Source organism: Centruroides vittatus, unplaced genomic scaffold (genome assembly GCF_030686945.1).
Source record: "Centruroides vittatus isolate TY-2023 unplaced genomic scaffold, ASM3068694v2 contig_620, whole genome shotgun sequence".
In the NCBI taxonomy this organism is placed as follows: domain Eukaryota; kingdom Metazoa; phylum Arthropoda; class Arachnida; order Scorpiones; family Buthidae; genus Centruroides; species Centruroides vittatus.
The window spans coordinates 1,187,523-1,207,736 of NW_027122381.1; the positions used below are offsets into that span (position 1 = coordinate 1,187,523).

Here is a 20,214-nt window from a genome sequence, read left to right on the forward strand (position 1 = left end):
GATTTTAGTAAAGAAATGTATTTAGAACTAAATTTTACAGGATGGTTATAATTAACACTATTCAGTAAAACTGCATCTGTCAAAATCTTCAAAAACAACCACTTATACCTTTAAATACAGTGCCAATTTTACTTTTTCTAATGTTTTCAAATGTTTTAAATGCTCTTCCTTAGGATAAAACCAATTGCAATTTAAAAATAAGAACTCTTCCTCTGTCCTCTGGAACAATTTGCATTTCAAAATTTTAGCCTTCTGGATTTAGTCCTTGTGTTCTTTAATCCTTGATGTTAATGACCAACTAGTAGTATCTATGTAGTACAGGTCTCGTTCAATCCTACTGTCCTTGGGTGGTATTTCATATACACCTGGAATGTTTGTTTGATCGATGGGATTTGTCATTCTGCAGTAGGTCCATATATAGTGGGGTTTCTTTTGTAGGTAATTTTCTTCCCCGTAGCTGCTACTATCGTTTTGTATATATTGTATATGTGAGAAGCCAAGGGGGCAATAAGAGGGCTTCCTTATTGTCACTTAATCAGCACAGTTTGGCAAAAACCACTCATTTGGTCTTAGGATGGCTAGGAGGGCAATTAGTCGAGTGAAGAGTGCGGTGGATAAGTCAAGAGGGTGTCTGTTTTCCTGAGTGAGAGGCAGGCAAACAGGTTTAACAAACATAACAAACAAGAGTTTAATATAGCTTAAATCTAGAATACATAGAGAATACAAATGATATGGCTAAATATGGTGATTAAATGCAGATATACCAAATATTACTAGGCATTGCAACTATTCTACTTCCTATGCTCTGTAATTTCTGCCTGGCTAATCTCGAACTGAGAGAGAAATCTTACACCTTTCTAACAAAAATAACTCAGAGAAGGATGCAGGAGATTAATAGCAAATCTATCCGTCTTCTTTTCAGTTGGCTTCTTATGGCAACATCCGTTGAAACCGGAGCTGTGCACCTATTGCATGGCGTCTTGGAATAGTCCACTGGTGTGCGCTCACCGGTGAGGGGCTGAGGATAAACACAGCTTCGTTGGGACTAATGCTACTTCCTTGGGACGAATGCCCTGAAGTGCCAGTGTCTCATCCTTTTATTCAATTTAGCCTGGAAAAATAGTCATGTGATTGACTGTTGTTAAAGCTGAAGGTTGATTTTGCAGGTGTTGGATCAGAGGTGACCCATTGATGACATAAAAATGTCGTCTGATTGCAGCTGTCATGCCCATATTTGGTTGTGGACTTGCAAGACGACTCTGTTTATTCAATCAACGTTTAACTTTCTCCTCTCTTAACATCCAATTGTTATCATTTGACAGTCTGTTGTTGAATTCTCTAACATTTGTTGACAGGAAGTGTGTCAGTCATTCCATTTTCAAGTGATGTTCTAACTATCACAATGGAAAATTAGGTTTACAAAAATTTTCTAATTTTTCTAATTTTTACACTACATCGAACCTGCGATCTCACATATAGAAGTGCCATATATTCAACCATAGTATATTCAGCCTGTGTTCCTTCCTTGAACCTCTTTCTTTAACTAGTTTAGGCATCTTGATCATATTCTCTATTGTTTGAGGTTTGAATACGAACTGTTGTTGGATAGCTTTATCTTATATTCTATCTTGCTCTCATATTCTATCTTGTATGTTCATACAGTGCATGTGGGCTCTTCTGATGAGAGCCTGGAATGTCACCAGTTTATAGCTTATGCATGATATGAAAAGCAGGTTGTAAGTTGGTTTTCTATAAACATCATGGCTATAGCCCATCCCTTTAGTGAGCGAAACATCCAGAAAGTGTGTATGTATGGCACTTTCTTGCTTTGATGGATTGATCTATATTTAAACCTCAAACAATAGAGAATATGATAAAGATGTATAAGCTAGTTAAGAAAGAGATTTAAGGAAGGAACACAGGCTGAATACACTGTGGTTGAATATATGGCACCTCTGTACAATATATACAAAACAATAGTAGCAGCTATGGGGAAGAAAATTACCTACAAAAGAATTCCCACTATATATGGACTACTGCAGAATAACAAAGATCCCATCAATCCAACACACATTCCAGGTATATGAAATACCACCCAAGGACAGTAGGATTGAACGAGACCTGTACTACATAGGTGCTACTAGTCGTCATTAACATCAAGGATTAAAAAACAAGGACAGCCTCCGGAAGGCTAACCCTTCTACTGCATTAGCACTTACATGATGTCCAACCCATAGTTCATCTCAGTAGACTGGGATCAGGCTAAAATAATCCAAAAAGTGCAAAGTAAAAACATGAGATATACAAAAGTGTGGCAAATATAAGAAACATCTTTCAGAGGGTAAACAGTAAATTATAAAGATGGCAATGCGATATCCAGTGCATGAAATGCTCTAATAGATGTGAACTAAAATGTTAAAGTACAGAAGAAGGAAATATCGTACATGTCATGCATGTCATATTAGGCTATATTACTACTACTGTTATTAATTAAATGCTAAGTAATTTGGCACTAGAGATAGGTGTAAAACACCATCTCTTGCTAAATTTAATAATTTTAATTAAATTAATATTTTAATAATTAATTTTTAAGGTTCTGGAAGAAAAGAATTGGCCTGAGGAAGACCCAAACCTGCACTTTCTATGCGGTTATGTTGCCAGTTATGCCACCCCGCCCTTCATCTGATCCTAATCCCAGAACCTATTAATTTAGATATAACCATACAAGTTTGGCTTTAATATATAGCCTGACTATTGGATTTGGATGTTTATAAAACTTAAACAAGAAAGAGTAAAACAATTTCTATTTTTCTACATAGCTCCACCTTCTGAATGCATGTGGTTTACCAAACTTCTAGATGCCATACAACACACATGATTTTGGTTAAACCCTGAGCCAGGCTCACACCACCTCCTGCATCCCTTTTTCATCTGAAAATTTTTGATCACAGACAGCTCTTTAATAAGGTATAAATATGTGAAAATAAAGATAAGAAATGACACTCTTTCAAGTTTGTAACAGTATAAATTCCTCTTACTGATTTACTTTGCTTGTGGTACATCATCAACTGTTTTAGAACCTATCTGTTGCAAGCCTTGCAATATCTCATCCTGTTATGCATAATATTATAGAATATTGTACAGTGGCACCTCGGTATATGACCTTAATCCATTCCTGATGTTTGGACTTATACCAAATAGGACGTATACCAAACCAACCTTTCCCATAAGAAGTAATGTAAAAATGATTAATCCGTTCTCATGTAAAAAAAACCCTCTTGATATGATATATTAATGGGGTTGTAAAATAATTTAAACACTGTTTGAGCACATTAATAAAAAAATAAATTTTATTATAGACTTTTTAAAGTTATTACAGTATATTGTATTATATTATTTAAATCATTAAATCAAAATCAAATCAAACTCTCCTTAATAGTAATAATCTGTTTAGAAATTGATTAAACCCCTTTCGCAACGTTAGCAGATTTAATAATGTCTTTATTTTTCACGATTGTCGATATCGTCATTCTTGGAATACGGTATGCAACAGTTAAATCTCGACACACATGCCACCTTCATATTTCTCAACAATCTCTTTTTTCAATTCCATTGTGATTCTAGTCATTGCTTTAGTTTTCTGTTGCTTTTCATTTGCCTTTTTGCAATTCATGATTAATAAAAATAATAAAATTTTACTTACAAATTAAAATCAGAAGAAATTTAACAAAATTATAAACTGTGGGACCACGAACGTCTAGTCTGGTATAGTACACCGATAGTGCCACTTGTTCATGGATGGTGCGTATAATTAAATTAAGTCGTATACCAAACAAAAGTTGTATACCAAGCAAAATTTGTTTTGTCCAAACAGAACGTATTCCAAATTGGACGTATTCTAAAGCAGACGTATACCGAGGTTCCCCTGTATGTTTAAAATTTAAAAATTAAGAAATTTTTTTTATTCATTAATTTTGAAAACTTTTGTTTTTAATTAAATTACATTGGTATAAAGATCTATTTCCTCTTAATTAACAATTTTTTATAAAAAAAAAATATGTATTTTATTAAATTTATCAACAAATCCTTAGAAATAATACAGAATATATCATACATTCTTCTAGATTCCAACTAAAAGAAATCAATAACTAAAATTACTTGTAATTGATTGAAATTGATTTAAATTCTCTTTAAGTAACTGTCTGCTGTAATTTTAATGAAATGAATTATGTTAAATAACAGCAATCCAGGGGGGACAAGCCAACCCACTACGTGCTAGTCCCAAGCACAATAAATGGTGAGGGGTGGGGTCAGAAAAGGCATTCAACTTTAAAACTTATATGCCAAAGCCAAATGAAATAATGTATGAGATAATATATGCGAGTTTGAGCATTTCTCACAGAGGAAGTTAGTCCAACAAAAGGAAAAGAGGAGGGTGTTTAATGTTAGAATGGAAACATTACACATTGGGACAATGACTGGAAAGAGCAAGCAGAGTAAGTGGACTTGATGCAGCAAAGAAGACTGAGGATCTTAAGCCTGCAAGAAACTAGGTGAAAAGGAGGTAAATTTATAAACTGTTCTCTGAAGGAACAGATGAAAAAGGAAAGAATGGAGTAGGTATTGTAGTTGACAAGGAGTTTAAAATGGCATTTGTGAGACAATCAGAAGAAATGACAGGATTATAAGTGTTAAGCTGCAGATAGGAAGAAGTTTTGTCACAATAGTATGTGTGCATGCTCACCAACAGGATGGAGGGAAGAAGAAAAGAATAATAATAAAATTTCCATGTCACTAAACCATTAAACTAGCAAAAGTACCGCTCACTTTGGAAAGTAAACGTTTTCATCCATTTAATGATAAGTTCTGAGTGATATTAGATAAAATGGTAATGGAAATACCAGAGTGAGAGGTTGATCATGGGGGGTGATTTATCACCCCCCATGATCAACGTCTCACTCTGGTATTTCTGGTATAAATGGATATGAGGGAAGATGTAAAAAAAGGAAAGAAGAATGCACCATGGATGGAGTATAGGCAAGAAAAATAGAGAGGGAGATAGAATAGTAGAATATAGTATATATATAAAATACAGAAGATACAAAAACATCTTCATTTCCACCTTTTCCAACACCAAGAACTAACAAATAGTCTTCCTTCACAGAAACAACTCTTTTATTATAGGCTATGAGTCTGCTACAATATGCAAAACCATTAAAAATGTTCACTGATGGTACACCATAAAATCTTGTAAAAATTGTATACTTAATTTTAAAATGGCAGATGGTATATTTATAATATTTACAAGATTTTATAGCTTATCATCAGTGATCATTTTTAACCGTTTTGCATATTGTAGTAGAGTCATAGCCTACAATAAAAGGGTCTTTTCTATGAAGGAAGACTGTTTGTTAGTTCTTGGTGTTAGAAAGGGTGGAAATGAAGACGTTTTTGTATCTTCTGTATTATACATACATATATATATATATATATATATATATATATATGTTGTAAATATACCATCTGCTATTTTTAAATTAAAAATGCAGTAGCATTTGACCTGGCAATAACCAACACTTACTTTAAAAAGAGGGAAAATCAGCTTATAACATATAAGGATGGAGATAAGATAAGCCAGACTGACTACTTCATGTATCCAGGAAACATCTTAAGGAAATGAACATAATAACAGAGAAAGTGTAACTGCACAACACAAATTGGTAGTAGTTGATTGGGTGATAACAGCTGACAAAAAGATCCAGACACCAAGATAAGTAAGAACAAATGGTAAAGTGGTGAAAATTGAAAGAGGGAACCTGAATAGAGAGTTTAAGGAAAAAGTGCTTGGAAGAATAAAGTTATTGGAAGATGTACTGGAATGGTGGGAATTTAATAGTCATATTATAAGGAAAGTTGGAGAGGAAGTATTGGGAAAATATCAGGAAAAGTCCACCCTATGGAAAAGAGGATTGGTGGTGAAACAAGGATGTGCAAGTTGCAATAAAAAAAAAAAAGAAAATAAAGAAAAGATGGGAAGTAGCAAGTACCAGGGAAGATGAAAAAGCATATAAGGTAGCAAGCAAAAAGGGCTGTAACAATAGCAAAAGCAAAGGTGATGAATAAGGCCTAAGAGGAACTGGAAAAAAATAATGAGGTTATTAAGAATTCCAAAAGCAGGGGACAAGGCTTCAAAGGATTTCACATCAATAAAACAGACACAAACAATAAAAGATGAGAACGCTAAAGTGTTATAAGACAAAAAAAAGATAAAGGAAAGATGGAAGAATTATCTTACAAAGCTACTGAATGTAGAATTTCCAAGAGTACTATCTGAGGATGGGAGGCAAATGAAGGAGTCGCAGTAGATATAAACAAGGAGGGTTGAAAGAAGACTTAGAAAATAAAAGAGTAGAAAAGCAACAGGAGCTAATCAGATCCCAGCTACAGTGTGGCACTGTTTGGGCAAAGAGGGTGTTTATATTATATGGGATCTTATCAAAAAGCTTTGACAACAAGAAAGGATACCAGATGACTGGAAGAAAAATATTATGGTGCCAATTTATAAAGGAAAAGGACATGTGCAGGAATGTGGAAATTACAGAGGAATTAAATTAATGTTACATTCAATGAAGATCTGGGAGAGAATTGAGGAAGGTTAAGACAAGAGATAGCTATAGATGAAGAACAGTTTGGTTTTCATGCTTGGAAGAGGAACAACAGATGCAAACTTTGCTCTAAAGCAGCTGATGAAAAGTTACAGAGAGATGTAGACAGAACTGCACATAGTATTTGTAGGCCTGGAGAAAGTCTACAACAGGGTGCCTAGACAGGCGATATGGAGATGTACGGTTGTAAAGGAAATACCAAAAAAGTATGTAAGACTTGTAAAGGAAATGCATAAGGGAGAAATGACTCAGATAAAGAGTAATGTAGGTATAACAGAGGATTCACTGTGAGAGTTGGATTGAACCATGGCTCAGCCTTTAGTCCATTTCTGTTTGATTTGGTGATAGATATATTGGTAGAAAATGTGAAGAGCAAGGCATCAAGAAGTAAGCTGTTTGCATATGACATTGTGCTGTCAGAAACATCCCAAGATAAGATAAAAAAGAAGCTGGACAAATGGAGAAAAGCACTGAAAGAGAGAGGCATGAAGAGCAACAGAGCAAAGACAGTATATGAGTCTGGTGGAGAAGATAAGAGCTATATACAACTCTAGGGTGAAAAACTAATAACAGTTTCCAAATTTAAGCATTTTGGATCATATGTAACAAGTGATGGAGGAATGAGTGCAGAAATCTAGCATAGAGTTCAGAATGGATGGCTGAACTGGAGAAAGTGAGTGAGGTGCTGTGTGATTGTACAACACCATTGTAAGACCTGCAATATGTACAATGCTGAGATGTGGGTAATTACAAGAGCCCAGGAAAAGAAGATGAAAACAGTGGAGATAAGAATGCTGAAATGCTGTGTGGTGTGATGAAGGACTGAATTAGGAATGATTACATAAGAGGAACAGTCAAGGTGGGTCCTATAAGTAAGAAAATATAGGAAAGTAGATTAAGATGGCTTGGACATGACCATCATCAAAAATTTATATTTTACAACATTCTAAAATAAAATAGACATTGTAACCTAATTTTCATTTGTACATGTTGTGTTTTCAATCTTCAGTAAAAATGGGATCTGGTAAAACATTGGCAAATGAAGATAAAGGCAAGATAAATGCATCCCAGAGACTGCAAGAAATATGAATGTGTCAATGCAGGCCTACTAGGAAGATCAAAGATGATAGTTCACAATTACTTAAAGGACCCTGACAATTATGGCAAAGCTAAACATTGTAATAGGCCAAAAAAACTTCTGCCAGAGATAACAGGGCAATATTGAGAACAGCTACATTCTCTGATATGTCATCTGGTCAGATTACAGCAACATTACAGCTACTTTTAACACTAAGAACAAGATATGTTCTGCAAAAGTCTGAAAATCATGCATACATTAAAATGCAGCACAGCTAAAATTGACATTCTCTCATATGAAAAGGTGACTGGACTGGTCCTGATGCTGTCAATACAGTAAATTTGGATTGTGCTGTCCAATTTCCGAATTTGTAGTCTGTCAGAAAGGACACCTTATGACTTGTTTATCTCGAGATCAAGCCCATTTATTTTACAACTATTTACAGTATATCCAGCAATACTTCTGGATGGCTACCAACAACATAATCTAAAGCTTTGCTTTTTTCTTTTCCTTTTGATCAAGTTGCCTTTTATCCAACTTTGAGCTTCATTGGCTGTCCACTCTGGACCTGGGTCAGATTGGACAGCCAAATCTGACCCAAAGCTTTCTTTTGGGTCCACCTTGATTGGCACACCTGTCTCAATTTGTTCAGGATGACATACTAACTGACCCCCTCCAGAAAATAGATTCCAATGAGTGGAAACCTGAATCACTTTGTCTCTACTCATTAGGCCTCGTTGACAAATACAGTCAAACCTGTTTTTATGCGGGGGATAGGGACCGCATTAAAAAAGACGCATTAAAAAAAAATAGCACGAAACTTCACGAATGGCTGTAAAAAATAGTTTTCGCAACACAATTAAAAAATATTTTTTTTATGCGGTCAACAGGGACCGCATAAAAAAAGTCTCACATAGAAAATAACTCAAAACCGTACGAAATAGAATTTATTGACAACAGATGTCAGCACTTGACTGCATCGTCTGGTCTATCGTCTGTTTTACATATTTTTGTCCAGGTGGTATTTTGTTGACTTAAAAAGTAAATTATTTCATTTTTCGCATATTCATGCAATAATATTACTATAATAAGTGCATTTATGCTATAATAAGTTTATTTAGCTATAATAAGTCAACGTGAGACATGACGAATCGCACGAGACTAGTCGCCAACTATACCGCACAAATAAAAAATCGCACAAAAAAAACCGCATAAATTAAAAATTCGCATTAAAAAAATCGCACAAATAAAAATCGCACATAAAAAGAGCGCATAAAAACAGGTTTGACTGTACTATTAGGATGATATACATAACCAATTGCATCTTTTATCACATTGTGTACAAACAAGGTGGAGGATCTGTGATGGTATGAACAGCTTTCACTCATCAATTAAAATCAGCTATTGCTTTCATTTCATTTCATTCAAAAGCAGTTGATCCAAGATGTGTTGGGAAATTATTTTTTAGCATTAAGAGATGAAGCAATGGAAAAAAAATTTTTATTTTCCAACAGGATAATGCTTCTATTTCTAATGCTGCATCAACAATGACATGGTTGTCTGGCAATAATATCAATGTTTTGCCATGGCCATCATGTAGCACAGATTTAAACACAATAGCAAACCTTTAAGTGATTTAGTAAGAATGGTTTAAGTTAATGGTAAATAAACTAAGTATTAAACATTGTTTTTCCCACTATGTTTTGTTTCCATTGTGCTTTTTTGAATTTGTTGCATTTGAATTTCTTAAATATGAAAATAAATTTTTACTTCATATTTTGTTTACAGTTATTTTAATACCTAAACAACAACATATTTAAAGGAGATTGGTTGATTTTAATGGGAACTTTGAAAACCAAAGTAATGTCAAACTTTTTTCCAGGACCATTTTCCTAGAATTTTCCTAAAGATAAGCTCCAGTATATATCTGATAAATTTACAAAATTTGGCACAGTGTCAACAATACCCTCATATAACAACAATGTAAAAACTTCTTTATATATATGTTACAGTAAAAACTAGTTTTTACTGGATGTCATTGTTATAACCCGTTTTGTCTAGTTAAAACTAGAATTTACTGCTGTACATGTTTTGATTTTAGATAAAACTAAAATCAAACATTAACTTTTTAACTTTTAACATTAGTTAAAACTAATTTTAGCTACATAAATATGTTTGGGGAAATAAATAAAGTGATGATTGGGATTAAAACATTTGTATTATTTAATACGATATTTATTGAAAATATTGGTCACACATCTGTGTTATTAACATTAATTAACCCTTTGTCCCTGAAGGCACCGATCGATCGGTACCCTGGCTTTTTAAGCAAAACTTCGAGGGTACCGATTCATCGTTACTTTGGTAAATATCGATTTTTGTAAAATTTATTAACAACAGATATAATCTCATTCGATACGAAGTGAATAAAGTATAATAATTCATTATATTAGTTGATAGCAGTATAAAATTTTGATTTCAAACAAATGTTTGATATAATGTGCGATAATTTCACAACGAATAAACATACATGCATAAGTGTTATATCGAATTGTACAAAACAATATTCTACGTCTTTCTGGCTCAGTGCCAGCAAACAACTATGTAACTAGACAATGTTAATTTTCACAAAATGTTACAAATTATCAAGTTTGTGTGTCAGTTCTGATATATATTATTTTTTTCTTATAAATTTTTCTAATAAAATGTATTGAAAAATATCGTATTTAAAACTAAAGATATTAATAAATGTGAGTGATTTTTTTCATATAGATATAATGATAATTTGATTTTTGGTGACCTTTTAAAATAATATCGCCTGACTGACCTATATTGCCTTAGGAGGGATAACAAAATAAATGTAAACAAGATGTCGGGGGAAAGGGTTAATGACCTTGGTCGAAACAGTTTTTACTAAGCCATTTTGTTAAAACCCGTTTTGTCTAGTTAAAACTAGTTTTTAACTCAAATTCATTTTTGACTAGCAGTAAATTCTAGTTTAAACAATGACATCCAGTAAAAACTAGTTTCAACTAGTTAAAATGCATTTTCACTAAAAACGAGTTTTTACTGTAACATATATATAGATAAAAGAAAGTACTTTTGTCATTATTATTATTCATTTCAAATATAAAACAGAACAGCAGAATGGTTTTATGGTTTTTTGTTACTTTCAATTGATTAAGATAAGCTATAGAATTTGAAATGCTTAGGAGCTAATATTGTACATAATAAATTTAATTGTTTCAGAAGTAATATATTTATAATATATAGATCAATTGTTCAATATTATATATAAAACATGAATAATCTTTTTAAATCAGCATAATCTAACAAGTGGCCCAATAACGATTTTTTTGGTTTTTTTAATACATTACCATAAGTCCATATTGTAATTTCAAAAATATTAAAACACTCAATGTTTGCATTATTATATTAAATACATCACAATAAATTTTCCATGTTTTGGCTATCTATGAACTATTGTTATTATTTAAAAATTTTTTTTTTTATGGCCATTCATTTTATTGTTTAACAATAATAAAATGAATAAGATAAATTTTTAAACTTCTTCTTAGTGTGAAACATCAAATGTTGTGGGCTATATATCTATCATCATCACCATCAACATATGAAAAAAGTTTTATTTTCTACTGACTCCTGATGATAGGAATATAGTCCAAAAGTATATGTTGAACTTTTTAAAAAATTCTCATTTGAAGAAAAGCAAAGCATTTCAAATTGGATTTATATTTGAAGACTTTCCTTGCTTATGCACAAGGAACAACCTTGAAGAATATTCTTTACCATTTGTGTTCCATTTTTCAAAAAGTAAAATTCTGTTCTGTGTATGATAAGACTTTCCTTATTAACAAGCATGTTAATGGAATTTTATTTAATTTAGAAAATAATAAAAGTTAACTCACGCCAAAGTTGCATATACTTCTGATAATTAGCACTGAGTTCAGCGTTAATGTAGATTCTTCTTTTTATTGCAAGCACTTTCGACGAAAAATTACGATCGTCGTCTTCAGGCGAATGTGGAAAGAACAAATTTGAAAGAGGCACGTGCCGAACGTTCCAAAGCGAATAACGGAAGATTTTCGTTGGCGAGTTTTTAAAAAATATAATGTATTCTTTTAGCGTTCGGTAACTTCGCCGGTTCGAAGGAGATTTTAGATCGGCACGAATTGACGGTGCATGCGCTGAAAAGCACACACGCTACGTGTGCGCTTGTCGGCGTGTTTGAGTGTTTATGCGCTTGTAAAGAGTGACCCAAATTTCGGGCAAGTCCAGGGTGGGGACGTTGCATGCCTCTGCTGTTATTGTGAGGATCGCTTCCCAGATGAATATTATTTTTCTATTGTTGGAGCTTTTTAGGAGCGCTGTTTCTGACCAAAGCGGAGTGTAACCCTGTTGTAGAACTTTTCTGGTCAGCTCTGTTGTTTGCCTTCCTTTATTTATATCATCCTGGTGTTCCGCGATACGGCAGGCGATCATTCTTGTTGTTGCCCCTATCCAACAACAGGAGAAATAGAGAAATAGAGAAATATATAGGGGCAACAACAAGAATGATCGCCTGCCGTATCGCGGAACACCAGGATGATATAAATAAAGGAAGGCAAACAACAGAGCTGACCAGAAAAGTTCTACAACAGGGTTACACTCCGCTTTGGTCAGAAACAGCGCTCCTAAAAAGCTCCAACAATAGAAAAATAATATTCATCTGGGAAGCGATCCTCACAATAACAGCAGAGGCATGCAACGTCCCCACCCTGGACTTGCCCGAAATTTGGGTCACTCTTTACAAGCGCATAAACACTCAAACACGCCGACAAGCGCACACGTAGCGTGTGTGCTTTTCAGCGCATGCACCGTCAATTCGTGCCGATCTAAAATCTCCTTCGAACCGGCGAAGTTACCGAACGCTAAAAGAATACATTATATTTTTTAAAAACTCGCCAACGAAAATCTTCCGTTATTCGCTTTGGAACGTTCGGCACGTGCCTCTTTCAAATTTGTTCTTTCCACATTCGCCTGAAGACGACGATCGTAATTTTTCGTCGAAAGTGCTTGCAATAAAAAGAAGAATCTACATTAACGCTGAACTCAGTGCTAATTATCAGAAGTATATTATTTAATTTATGTAATGCTATAACATTTTATTTTATATGACAAAATTATTGCATTCATGAAAACTTAAACAGCTTATTCAAAGCTGTTTAACCTGATAATATTGCCTGATAAATTAAAGTCAAAAACATTAACATAATGTAAAATTGGTTTGCTGAAGTAAAGGTTTTACATAATTGTTTAATGAACAAAATGAGTATTTTTAAACTGTGTTGCAGAAAACAGAATTCTATTTAACACACACTACTCTATGTTATTTCATCCATTGTCACAGCATGTGAAAAATCCAGAACAGTTCAAATGTAGATTGGTATAATATAAAATAGAATGGAATATACAGATTTGTTGCTTTTGAGATGAGTAATATCTTAAAATTATAAATCTCTCTTGATGAAAAGGCTTTACAAAATTCAAATTTAGTTTACATAAAGCATCATCTATTAAATTCTGTAAAGTGCTGAATTAATCTTTATTCAAAAAGAAATCTCTTGCTAACATCTTTCAATTCTTAAATGAGTTTATGCAATTCACTAACTTATTCTTTTATTCAATTTATACTGTGAATCCAATATCCTTGTTTCTTTTTTGTTAAATTTAAATAAATTAATGCTGCTGTATTTTCTTCAAGTTCTTTCTTTCAATTATCTTCTAATAAATTGCTATTTCATTCCACTATATCTTGTTTGGTGTAATGGAAAAATGTAAACAAACTGTTAAAGTATCAGTTGTTTGAAGGGATGTCAACAAGCCAATTCTGGACATGGAGAAAATAAATTTGCAAACCCTAATTGAAAAAATTGTTAAATTAACTAAGTACATAATCAGATAAATATGCAACATTATATTATGATGTAGCATATTTATTTGCAAACTTACTGCTTTTATGATTGCTGATAAACCGATACATTATTTCTTTACCAGTAAATTACTAGTAATTTTTAAGTTTTCTCTCCAGATGCAAAAATTAGTGTACTAGTGATTATTTAGATGCCAACTCATTAATGAGTTGATAACTAACTAAATAATCTTTAATGCTTATGACAAACTGAATTCACTTTTTCTATTTTGGGTTAATGTTACCTATGGTAGCGAACATGGTGGCTTGTCTCTGAAACAGTAGGGATGCACGTTCTAACCTAACCTAACCTAACCTAACCTATCTAATAAATTACCCCTATTCTAATAAATTGGTTGACAATAATAATGATAATTTATTAGAATAGGTTAGGTTAGGTTAGAACGTGCGTCCCCACTGTTTCAGAGACGAGCCACCATGTTCGCTACCAGGTAACATTAACCCTATTTTGAAAAGTAAAAGTTTCATTGCCAAAAAACTGAAGCATGCTGTAAGTTTTTAGTTGCCTTGAGTAAAAATTGGCCAGTACAAGTGCTCGCATTAAAATAAATGTAATCCAGTTTGTCAACTAAAATAATTATTGCACTCTAGACTAACAAGCAAGGAAAAAACATAAATTGTCTAGCATATTGTTGTAATACAAAACTTTAAACTTATAAAGAATTGTAAAGTAATAATTTTAAAGAAATAATTTAAAAACATTTGATGCTTCAATCTTTAATATATAAAAACATAAATATGCACAAAAGTATATACAGCTAAATACATAGCTTCAAAAAATTATTACTTATTCACCTATTTTTATTCTTACAAGCACAGTCTACAACTCCGATAAGATCCCAACTGGAATCTTATCTTATCTCATTCAGAGTTGCATTTGTACAAAATTTTCCTTCAGCCCAATAAATTTCACTACAGGATACATTTTTGAACAGGAGGGATCACAACTGATAAGGCAGATCAATCCATTTTGATGGGTCTACACCGTTCTTAGTCAGCCAGACATCCAACGCAATTAAGGTGTCAGCCTACCACACAGGATCAAATCCAGGCAGGTCAAAAAACCCCAAGAATTTTCTGGGAAAGTAGTCCACCCATCACCCCCAGGTCACCCCATTGTGGACCTTGTCAAACTCATGATGGGCTCAAATTTTAGCGCAGATGGGGCCAAAAGAGTAAAAAAAAACAAGTCACAAACCATCATTACAGCTTTGCATCTCTCTATCTTTACTTTGTTTTTCTGTGGCTGGTTTTATTTCTCAGTTACTAAAAGTTCTTCATTTGAAAAACAAAGTGTTTTTAGTGTATAGCACTGATTTATGATCATTAATAAACTGTAGATTTAGAATATGTACATTATACATACGTGTATGCATATGAATAATATACATGTGTAATATGTATATGCAAACAATATAAAGCAAAGATGTTCCTATTGAATCCATATTAACATCATATAGCCATTATTCATACAGTAAATTACAAATAATTGAAACTGAAATTCATATCTTATATTACCTGATTTTATCTTCACTTCTCTCAGCAAATTTCAATAATACTTCTATTTTTTTAGTCCCAAACATAATGAATGAAAAAATTTCATACTTTTCACACAATGCTTAGCAGACGATAATTAATCTCGCCCTCTGTCTGCTGTTTATGTTTATCATAAACACTTAAAATTTTTAAATATAAAATAAGTTTAAAATGTATTAAATTAATAATTAGTATAATTAATTAATTAATAATTTAATATTTAATTTGTGATTTAAGTTTAATCGTATATGTAAAACGTTGAATCGTACAGAAATACTTGGGTTTAAATCGGCGTCAAATTAGCATTTCTACTAATTTCGTGTGAGGAAGTTACGCCAAAATGACATAAGAGTTCGCACTCTTTAAGCTAAACGACTGATCTTAATCGAGAAGCAATTCTAGAATAAACAATTCAAAGCTAACACAGCCGTGATTTAAATTAGATCATGTTTCGGCAAGTGTGCCAGAGCGTTTTAACGCTTGAGATCCTAACGGCGATTCGGCCAAAATTCATCTGTATCTAAATAATGGGGAAAAATAATATTTGCTACTTATTGTCGCCATTATTTACACAGGGTATACATTACCGTATACACAGGACGGGATTTACCAATCCAGGGGCCCTGGGCACAAATTCGGTGAGGGTCCCCCCTTTAAGAGTAGGCAAATTTGATGATTTAGAAAGTTTACACAAAATACTGTACTTTCAATTAGATTTGAACTAGGAAGTTGTAAATTTCATTTAAAAATAAGGTTATTGTAAACATACATATATTTTATAGCGTAAAACTAATTATTTTAATTTAACTGAAAAATACCTATGTGAAATTTTTTCCCGAAATTTTCCGGTTTCATAGGTTTTTTCGCGGGTTTGGTTTTCTCTGCCTGTTGCCCTCGTGATTAGGCCACACTAGGCTGTCGCGGTAATAGAAAAAAAATTATGTTTAAACATAATTTTTTTTTTTAGTTTTGTGGGGGCCCTGGGCACAGGCCCCAAATGCCCTTATGTAAATCCGGCCCTGCGTATACAGTCAAAATTATATCTTAAATAAAGTATAAACTGTATTAAAATGAAGATTATTCGGCATCACTTTTGACCATAGTGAAAAAAATTGGGTCGTAGTTTCTATAGGAAAGAAAAAAAAGAGAGAGAAGCATTAAAAATCCTGATAATTCTTTTATTTTTAAATTAGTCGTAAATTCAAGGAAGAAATTCCACAAAATTTAAAACTTAATCGCTAATTACGACTGATTGTCTTTATTATGCCTACGAAATAATAGATTTCCTATAAAGGCCATTCGTTGCATTCCAAAGATGTTGCACGAAATCAGAATTTGATGATATATTTGCGTTTTTTAAAGATTTTTACAATTAAAAGTTGAAGATTGGAGGACGAGAAAACGTTTTTAAACGTTGTAACAAAGATTCTCCTTTGTAAATAGGCCACATCACGCAATCAATCCGTATTATGTCGGATACACTAATAGGTATACCTCAATCACAACACGTTATTAAATAAATTATAGATATTCGTAACCTAATTTAATTATTTTAAACGATAATTCCAGCTAATCTGTATCTTCGTAAGGCCATAACTTGGAGCCGATTAGTTTAAAACCCTATTTAAAGCTTACAGAGATCATTTGCAATTCGTAAATTGCTGCCGTTATCGTTTAAACATTTCGTATCGCGCATTGATTTAATAAAAATATCGACTCGTTTAAATGGTTGTCAGGAGTTAAAGGCTCCTCCGGAGACCGCTAGAGTCACGTGACTTGCTTCTTTTAACGCTCCTTAAGCGATTAGTAACTTAAATATAATTAAGTCAACATCATAAATAATAGATTTGATTAAATTTGGCGCAAATACAACAGTAAAGAATGAGGTGGCAAATGTTGTTTTATGCTTTCCTCGCTCGTTCATGAAGAGTAATTAATTTAAAAACTTACTTCGAGTGATGGTATTTTCTTAATTATCTAAATTATAGAAGTTTATAGTGTAATAAGCTCTAATTATGGTGTCAAAATGACCCTAAACTGACGATATGACTATAAATGGGCGCTAATTACAGCTTATTAATTGTTATAGAAATATGAAATTAATGTAAACTGATAAAAATCATGTTATTTATCAGTTTTATCTATCGAAAAGATTTATAACACGATATATTCTATCTAATTTCTATCGATATTTATAAAGTTGTCGACTGCATCATCACGCTAACCTTCTAAAAATAGATACGCTGTATTCTCTACGCGAAATCTTATAATAGGAAATTTAACGCTTATAAATATGATATCAAATTAAATAAATCTATTAACTGAAAATATTTTTAAAATTAATATAAATAATTATAAAAGATATAGATTTCTATTATTAAAAAATGGCAGCGAAGTCTCTTCTTAACTTCGAGCTACGGAATTAAATTACAATTATTTATTTTAAAAGTTGTATTTAACAATAAAAATGTTATAAATCGATAAATTTATCCACTCCACATCACATACAACTCCTTTTTTTCATGAGCGCTCATTCACTTTCGACAGCAAATCCATAAAATGTGGTTATGATCGATTGGTGACATCGATTAATTTGGCAAATTTGCGACATCCGATGGTACCAAATTGCACCGGATGGCCTTCTCCACATAATACATACCTTTATTCTTAATATATACTTAAAATAAATATCGAATTTTTATAAATTTAGCCCATTCGACAGCGTTCAAAAATTTAAAAAATGCATCGCAAGAGCTGGAATTTTTATGCATTGTTTTAAATATTGCAAGCGGAATTTAGTGTTGTGCAACGTGTTAAGCTATTATTCAACACATTGTGACGGCGTGGATTTAATAACGTTACTGAGAGAGAAAAAATACTTTTTAGATGTTAAAATGCGTTTAAAAATGCCAAAAATTACGGAAACGAAAATTATTTTATTCGCCAATTAAACTAGATGATATATAAATATGAATTAACTAATGATTAAACAATGTGTGGTTACACGAAATGTTACTTTACTGAAATAAATAACGACTCTCGTAAGGATCTAAAATTAGGATTTTGAGTAATGAAGACAATATTCCTGTTAGAAAGCTAGAATATCGAGATTTACGGGTAGAAAAATAAAATAATCGAGGTTAGAAATATGATAATAATTTTTAAAAAAACACTCAGGAATATTTCTATGTAGGCTATTTTTATATAAATGAACGAGACGACGCCCATCTTCTTCTTCTTCCACATCATTTTCCTACAATCTAACAGGATGAACTTAAACTTTAATGATGCGACGTTGCATACAGTTAAGTAATACAATATATAAACAAAGTTACGTACGTATAAAGTCTTTATATGCGTAGGAACGATCGAGTATAAGTTACATATATGTATAATATAGTCCTATATATATATATACATTCGAATTTTTTATTTATGTAAGCACGTGCTGCTTTACCTGTTCTCCTTCGGCTACCATTTTGCTGCAGTGTTTTTGGACAGAGACCGAAGACGATCAAGGAAATTCTTTCATTTCGGTCCGACAGCCTGGGACTAGGAATATCCAAATCTTAGGGTCCACTCAAGAATATGAAATGGACGGCCGGTAGGATGGTTAAAATGATGTTTGTATAAGCAATGTAGTTATGACTGACTGCAGCGATACGTACAATACAGTCAGAATATTGATCGCGTGAAGAACGCATGCTCCGGTCCGAGCTGCAGACACTAAAACAGTATTATGTCGACTTTCAAGGTAGCTGCAATATCCAGATCGTTCGATATTCGGACGTTGCTTACTTACTTAATGATGTTTTAGGGTATCGAGGCTTCAAATGCGCTCGGTTTTTTTAATGTTTCTTCAACGCGTACGCGTCATAATTAAAGTATAACGGCCTAATTACGTAAATGACTCAATAAATAAATATAGAATTTCATTTAAGACACAAAATTGCCTCTTGCTCCGACCGGATTCTTTACGCCTGTGATAAATTAAGAAGTGATGTAAGCGTTGAGTTAAACCTTAACTTTCTTTTTATAATTATTTTTTAATATCAAATCTGATAAATTAGTAAATAAACGGCTTTGTTAATGCCTGAAAATGATGCGAATGGATAAAAATTAATTCTAGACAGAGTGTCTTCTCTTAAAAGTTTGCCACACACTTTATTCGCTTGGTGCTCAAAGAATGCGATTAAAATGATTAATGTTAATGATCAAAGAGAAATTTAACAAAATTGATTTTTATTCTATTTATTCAACGTTCAGCAAGAAGTAATTTGCATAAAAACCTGTCACTAGTATTCCTGTCTGGCACTTCGAGTGTGGCGTGTGTTATCTCCCGAGCGCATCGCGCGTGACAAAATAAAAGACGATTAATCAAATAACAGAACTTAAAAAAAAAATAAAAATAATAAGTAATCGATAGAATACCTAACTAATTCCTCAAAAGTACGTCTCTATTTTCTGTCATGCAATTTCTGCAAATGGTAACCCAACTTAAGTTTCCATTTGCATATCATTTACTGCGAAGGATTCGGGATGGAGTCTAGTTTCTACGCGATTTATTATGGGTGATTCTGTTTTATCTCTGATTCAATATTACAGATATAAAGGTTAATATATTCAGTTGATCCTCTTATATATTCCATGCATATATTCTGAAAACAGTAGAATAAAATAGCTAGATACAGTCGTGTAAGTCATACATGTATCCTATCAATATTAGTAGTACAGGAAGATAAAATTAATCAAATTTGTGATTTTTCGTCATTCGATATCGATTTCATAATTAAATATAAAAACAGTAAAACCTGTCCAAAACGGAACCTGTATAAAACGGAAACTTGCCTAAACGGGACAAATTCTTCGGAACGGAGCAATTTTCTGTTAAAAAGGAAACCTATTCAAAACAAAAACCTGCCAAACCGGAAAAAAATATTCGGCAC

General features: G+C 32.7%; 1 protein-coding gene across 19 annotated transcripts in view; it reads right to left on the reverse strand.

Annotated features, from left to right (window-relative positions):
* Nucleotides 1–20,214, reverse strand: part of LOC136979409 (ankyrin-2-like) — a 376,384-nt gene that overhangs the window by 337,656 nt on the left and 18,514 nt on the right. Inside the window, exon 1 of one of the 19 annotated variants that reach the window (XM_067275360.1) lies at nucleotides 18,726–18,987. The exons of the other annotated variants lie outside the window; for them this stretch is intronic. Coding sequence (XP_067131461.1) covers nucleotides 18,726–18,746 — 21 coding nt within the window. The 5' untranslated portion in view covers nucleotides 18,747–18,987. Of the gene's footprint in view, nucleotides 1–18,725; nucleotides 18,988–20,214 lie in introns of those variants that run through there. 19 annotated transcript variants of the gene reach the window in all.